The sequence below is a fragment of the Myxine glutinosa genome, chromosome 6, assembly GCF_964187855.1.
Source record: "Myxine glutinosa chromosome 6, kmMyxGlut1.1, whole genome shotgun sequence".
NCBI classification, from domain to species: Eukaryota; Metazoa; Chordata; class Myxini; order Myxiniformes; family Myxinidae; genus Myxine; species Myxine glutinosa.
The window spans coordinates 10,396,694-10,404,132 of NC_136266.1; the positions used below are offsets into that span (position 1 = coordinate 10,396,694).

General features: G+C 41.1%; 1 protein-coding gene across 3 annotated transcripts in view; it reads left to right on the forward strand.

The window, feature by feature from the left end:
* The window catches only part of LOC137429576 (uncharacterized), a 95,695-nt gene extending 88,498 nt beyond the window's left edge, over positions 1–7,197 (forward strand). For all 3 annotated transcript variants that reach the window (XM_068119591.2, XM_068119592.2, XM_068119594.2), the window contains one exon: positions 6,144–7,197. In XM_068119591.2, coding sequence (XP_067975692.2) covers positions 6,144–6,205 — 62 coding nt within the window. In that variant the 3' untranslated portion in view covers positions 6,206–7,197. The remainder of the gene's footprint in view (positions 1–6,143) is intronic.
* The last annotated feature ends 242 nt before the right edge of the window (positions 7,198–7,439 follow it).

Sequence of the window (7,439 nt, forward strand, 5' to 3'; positions counted from 1 at the left end):
ACAAAACTTGGTGGATGAGTCGGGTAGATGACAAGAACAAGCCGATCAGATTTTGCTTCAGTTCTGGATCCAGATATGGCCTATCAGTGGGATACAACGTAAACTGTTCAGCTGGGTATAGGTATGTGATCTACCGAGTACCGTTCTAGTTTCCCATTAAAATAATAGTGCGCTCTCCAGGAACGTCTCCCACGGCATTTGTGAGGGACATCTTTGTATATTAATGTGATGTCGGTGTATATTTTTCAAAGTTTATGCAAAAGGTTTTAAAAGCAAATTGATGTATTGTAATCGAAACATTTGGTAAAGGACATTGACATGTTGGTCTACCTGTATGGATGTGCTAAACAAGGACAGTAGTTGAGATGGGATTCTGCCATACAGACCGATACATAATGGAAGAAACTCCTCTATGTATGGACACCGGAACTGCTGTCATTCCACATCGACGCTATCCACGACCAACTCCCTTCCCCAGCCAGCCAACCTTGGACTGTGTCAACTGTGCCATCATCACCATTGCACACCGCTCCACATCTTAAATGGGAGCAGCTACTCACTCCAAAATGGAAGATACAACTGGTGCCATGATCAAACCCTAAGAGCGATTGCATCAGGCCAGGCTCCTTAGTATTGTATCAAAGAAGACCAGTATTGTATCAAAGCCAAACTCCATTCCCACCATTGCATTCCGTACAGCTGATTGTACATCCTACAGGAACCCAGCCCTGCCATTTCCACAGGTAGAAACACAGGACATCCTACAGAAGGCTGATTGGATGCTCCTGATGGATGAAGACCATAAGCCAATAGTGTTCCCTCCACAAATTACGGAAACTGTCAAACGGCCTGATATCACCATATATTCGGCAGTAACTAAGAATTGGCATCATTATTGAATTGACAGTCCAGATGGAGGAGAACCTGTCCAATGCATATGCCAGGAAGAAAGGCAAATACGAAGACCTGGTACCTGATTGTGAACATAGAAGATGGTCTGTAAACTACTTTCCAGTATAAATAGGTAGTGGAGGATTTTACAATACATCTTTCAGCAAATGCCATCCCAAAAGCAAAGAGGAAGATTATAATGGACTCAGCATCCAAAACGGCCCTTAGAGAGAGCTATGTAATCTGGCTATGCAAAAGCTCGAAGGCCTTCAGACAAATAGAATTACTGCACACACCAGAAATATTCTCTGAGGGAAGAGGAATGGTTGAGCACTCATAAAACCGGTTTAACCCACCAAAGTCTGGTCTGAATTTCAGAAACCTCAGAGTATAGTTTTGAGTATAGTATAGTTTCAGATTATTGTTCCAGACAGAGATATTCTGCAACAAGGTGAAGATTATTTTCCGAAAGTCATCTTCATTATTCCAGGAGTGCTCATCCTAAAAGAGGTGATTGGAAGGCTCCGAAGACGAATGCGCTGGTGTTTCACCAATGAATTACCCCTTAAATTTAAGTAATTGTTTTAAATAACAGAACATATGTATTCAATATTGTATAAGATTACGATATCCCACAAATGAATGCAGTTTAAATATGATGGCACTCAGTAATGAAGGTAGGTCTGGTGTCATCGTGGGAAATTTGTGGAAAAGTGCGTAAACCGTGTCCTGGGACGTATGGCTCGCCTTAAACTATATGAAAAACGAGAGCAATGTGACTGTGTCGCCAGTATGCCTCCGCATAGTCCCACAATGGGTAGATGCCCTCTTTCACTGTCCTAAAAATAAATAAGTTTGATTTAAATCCCTCCAGCTGTTGTCACCATCACATTTTCATCAGCCATTACACGTTTCACATCGATCAGTGAAGTGGTTTCAGAGAAGGGATTTTTTTTAAATATCGGCTTTCAAGCTAATATGGCTGCCATACCACATGACATATGGCCTTTAAAAATGTACACTCTGCATATGTATGGGGAGGGGATCACGTTTGTGAAGTTTCGTGTTGATCGGATAAGTTTCGTTTTTTTATCCAAGATGGCTGCCAAACCACGTGACCTATGACATCATCATTTTCAAACTATATGCAACAGTTGTGTTAGATGATATTTGTAAAATTTCGCATCGATAGGGTGAGCGGTTTCAGAGATATAATTATTGAATATTTTCCTTCAATCCAATATGGCTGCCACACCATGTGACCATTGATGCTTTCGTGATCATCTCTTAATCGCCATGCCTAGTCAATGACACATGTAAAGATTCGAGTCAATTGACTTGGTGGTTTGGGAGAAGTTTTTTTTTTTTAAAGGTTTTAGGTTAAATCCAATATGGCTGCCAAACCACGTGACCTATGATGACATAAATTTAATATTTCAATACAAATGGGTCATAGATCACGTGCATGCAATTTCAGATTTTTAAGATAAGGAATTAGATTAAAACATTTTTGGCTGGTGTACCACTTTACCTATGATGTCATCATTATCATGATTTTGTTCCCCATTGGGAGTACTTGACAATGTGCCAAGTTTCAAATTTTTCCATTCAGTAGTTTCCGAGAAATAATTTTTATTATTATTTCCATTTAATCCAAGATGGCTGCCATACCACGTGACCTGTGACGTCACAAGTATCATAAAAACATTCTGCATGGGTTCTCCTACCCCGAAATTCTCCTACCCTGAAAGTTTCATCTCAATCGGACATGTGGTTGCTGAGAAGAATGAAGTTTAGCCCGTACGGACGGACGGACGGACGGACGGACAACCCGAAAACATAATGCCTCCGCCACCTTCGGGGGCGAAGGCATAAATATAAATAACCCTCATTTGGTCAGAGCATTATATCAATCAAACAATCTGGAAGAATCAACTCGGTCACAATAGCCCAAAAAACACTCGAATGAGACTATTATGAGCCACCCATTTGTGTTTCCATGGTGACTGCCAAGGCTTGTTAGGAACCTGACAGAACATACATTAACCACTTTTACATGCCAAAGGCTGCATGTGTCACCAACGAACGTTGTATCAGCTCTGTGGGATTAATGACGATGGTTGGGTAGCAACGACTCTAATGGAACTGGACCTGTCATTGTTAAAGAGCAAAATATATTCATTCAGATCATCACATCTTAGCAACATCATATCAGTAAACAATGCCCTAACCAGCACTGAACCCTGAGATTTCAGCAATCAAACTACATTCTTCAGCAATTGTGAAAACACTAATCAATGCTCTGGCGAGATCATCAAGTTAATGACCCAGTAATTAATATACTACTCATTATATCACTGAATAATAGACACTAATATTCTCAATTCGGCCTCATTATTTTGAGGACCTTGTCACTGCCATGGAGACCACAATGAGGTATTCACAGTTGGGCATTGAAACACGAAAACCTTCTTCCCATTTTATATCAGACGGACAATAATTGTCTCACAGTGCAGACATCCGCCGATGGGTGGATGCAGCACTGGATGTGCTGCCTGGTGCATCAAGTAATGGCTTCCTCAACCCCAGGATACAATTTCTCAAGATATAATGCAATCTTATGGCCTCCGGCTACGTCTCTATAACTTGGTTATAAAAACCTTTTTACCCAAGATCTTTCATATATGCTCCAAAGAAAGGGTAATTCACACTCCTGTATGTGTGTTTTGGGGTTTTTTCATTTCAGGATCGGGGGATTTTTTTGTTATTATTATAGAAGTTGGAGTGCTTATTTGGGTATAAAAATATAAATAATTGGTTCACGAGTTATCAAGTGACCACTATATTCGTCATGTGTGTGCGTCTGTCTATCTGTGTGTGTGTCTGTCTGTCCGCAGCATAACTACCCGATGATATCATCCGATCTTGATGAAACTTGGGTGGGAGGTTGATATCATGATCTAGTTGTGTCCTGCCTAGAGGGGGCTATTGCGCACGTTGTGGGCGGATCCACCCCCGAAAAAGATGTCTTTTTAGGGGGTAATCAAGTTCAAGCGACATCCTCTCCGAGGATCTTGGTGGAATCTGACAGGGGTTTCGATATTTGGTTAGGCCAATGTCATGTGTCTAGCCCCACGGAGCTCGATTTTTCTTTTTCTTTTTTTTTTTCATTTTTTTTTTTCATTTCATTTTTCACCGAATTTTCGGTATTGTGTTTCACCTAGCTAACTAACCACATAACTGATTATACATTATTTTCTATCTCATTTCAAGGTCAGTAACCTTCATTTTGACATTTCCAGGCCTGGCCTGTCCGGGTCTGTTTCGGTTATAGTCCGTCCTTTGTCATTGAATACCGCTCGCTCGTGAACCATCGTCGTCTCCTGACTTGTATATATTTATATTGTATACTCCGTAGATGATTCTGTCCACGTGTGTGTGTGTGACCCACTCCCCCGTGTGTATGTGACCCACTCCCCTGTGGGTGATCCACTCCCCGGTGCAGTGTGCGTGATGTGGGAGGGATGGGGGGGGGGGGGAGGGGGAGGTTTTGAGCTCTTGAAGTCACATTTTACATGAGATGTAATTACACATTTCAAACTGTATTTCCCATGTGCACGCACATGCATTCACATGTTATCAGAAGTAAATAAATAACACAGATGGGAAATTGCCAGAGATATGTTTTAGTTCTTATTTTATAAGCTATGTGCACGTACACTTTAAATACGTTTATTTGAAATCTGTAAAAAAAATTATGTCATTTTGTATGCTGTAACGAAAAGAGTAATTTTGGTTTTCGCCGGACAGAAGGGTGTAATGTAATGTTCTTATACACCGCCCATAAGACTTTTTTCCCAGGGACTTTTCCATTTGAGCTGTATTCTTTATATAGTCGGAATGTTTCATTATTTAGACGTAGTCACAATGAAAAGTTGCAATTATTAGGTACACTGCACGTGGGGAGAGGGGCGGAGCTTCGTTCTCCAAAGGCCGGTGCTGAACCTGCAGTTGAGGTTGAGTGTTCATGTTGGAACAGATTGAATCTGGTCTGGTAATTGCTGCAGAAGTGGCCGCTGCCGTTCGTAGTGATCCTGTGTTGTCACGTGTTGCGCACGTTGTTTTGTCAGGTTATTGGTGCGAGTTGCTCTCGACGTCCACAAGACACATGAAAGCCCACAGAATCTTGTTTCTCACAGTCTGAAAGTCCTTCAGGTGCTTTTTTGCAAACTCCAAGCGGGATTTCATGTGTCTTTCACCGAGGAGAGGCTTCCGTCCGGCCACTCTGCCATAAAGCCCAGATCGGTGGAGTGTTGGTGATGGTTGTCCTTCTGGAAGTTTCTCCCATCTCCACACAGGATCTCTGGAGCTCAGCCAGAGTGACCATCGGGTTCTTGGTCACCTCTATTACCAAGGCCCTTCTCCCCCGATTGCTCAGTTTGGCCGGGCGGCCCCAGCTCGAGGAAGAGTCCTGGTTGTTCCAAACTTCTTCCATTTATGAATTATGGAGGCCACTGCGCTCTTGGGAACCTTCAATGCAGCAGAGTTTTTTTTGTAGGCTTCCCCAGATCTGTGCCTCGACACAATCCTGTCTCTGAGCTCTGCAGGCAGTTCCTTCGACCTCCTGGCTTGGTTTTTGCTCTGATATGCATTGTCAGCTGTGAGACCTTATATAGAAAGGTGTGTGCCTTTCCAAATCATGTCCAATCAATTGAATTTACCACAGGTGGACTCCAATCAAGGTGTAGAAACATGTCAAAGATGATCAAGAGAAATGGGAGGCACCTGAGCTAAATTTCAAGTGTCATAACAAAGGGTATGAATACTTATATCAATGTGATATTTCAGTTTTTTCTTCTTAATAAATTTGCAAAACTTTCTAAAATCCTGTTTTCTCTTTGTCATTATGGGGTATTGAGTGCAGATTGATGAGGGGAAAAATGAATTTAAACGATTTCAGCATAAGGCTGCAACATAACAAAATGTGAAAAAAGTGAAGGGGTCTGAATACTTTCTGAAATGCGCACTGTACATATATATATGCTACCCCCTTAGTAGCCCAAATTATTTGCACCTAATCCACGCAAATATACTAATCAATATCATATGTGACTACCTCTTCCTTATGACGATAAGGAAGGGATATGGAATTCAAGATTTCAGAATGAAGAAAATTTGAGGTGCATGAACAGGTGTTGGTGCAGTAAGAGGCTGACATTATCTACTTGCTGTGTTCCCCCCAAACCATTCAGGACACCGGGATAAGGACAACGCACGTGGCCTTGTTGATGAGGAGAGTGAAAACAGCTCATGAAACACCGCTCTATATTACCTACTAGTGTTATTCCTGCCAAGATTTTTTGTGTTACTGAAACACACACAAACTCCACCACACACTAACCAATACACATAAACCACAGCACACCACTAACCGCGGTGCACACTCACTTAACATAAACACGAACCTGGTATACACTCAGCAAAACATACACTCATACCAGTGCACACTAAATCCAGCACACACTAACCTAGTACACACGAACCTCAGTGCACACTAACCAAAACATACACTAACTCCAACACACGCACACAAACTTGAGTGCATCCAGTTTCAATTGAAAATGCCTTATTATAGGTGAAACACATTGTATATCAGTTGTGAAAGTGCTTTACTTGTGAACTTTAGCTTTATAGTTTAAACAAAGTACGGCTTTGATGTATTTGTAGGTGTCGCTTTGTAATGGTGTACTTAAAATGCTTTTGAGCTGTGCTTGATTGTTTACGAGGAAACTGCCATGGTAATTTCATTCATGTCCATCTGTGGTTGATGTTTTCATGGGAGATTGTTTGGCTTTGTGTCAGGGCGTGACAGGTAGTACAGGTGGGCTGGTGGGGGTAATCAGAGACCAAATCCAGATGCTTTATTGTCCTTGTTGTAGATGCATTGTCGAGATGTATTTTTACTAAATGCTGTGATTCTCATGATCAGGTATCATCACACCTGTAAGTAGGTTAATCGTGAGCATGGTGTAAAAAAAAAACCATGAAATATGTCCTGCTGATACTTGGGAACTCCAAATAAACAATTGTTGCCATGGAAACAGCAATTTGGAAAATTTGAGTGAAGTGTTTCAAATGATTGATTGTTACACATAACAAATGTGGTTGATACATCTTCTAAATGTGACCTAATAGGTGTTTGATATATTTTGATCTGGTTGGCCTTGAGCTTTAACTTGTTTTGAACAAATTTCACAATCAAATACTGCACATACTTACAAATAAACAAAACTGTGTACGTTTCAATTTGACATCGTGAGAGATTATTGAGATATGGTGTTACGGATTCGTTACTTCCGTCTTTGTGGTTGTCATCCACTTGAATCATTTTTTGTTTCATGTACTATTATTGTTAGTTTGAGTGAAATGGAGATAACTGTCTTCAAAGGTAAAAATTTGTGTTTAAAAAGAAAACCCAAATGGATCGGGAGAAACCGGAAGAAGAAGAAGAAGAAGCGGATCAAGTGAGATCGGGAAGGAAGGCCGAT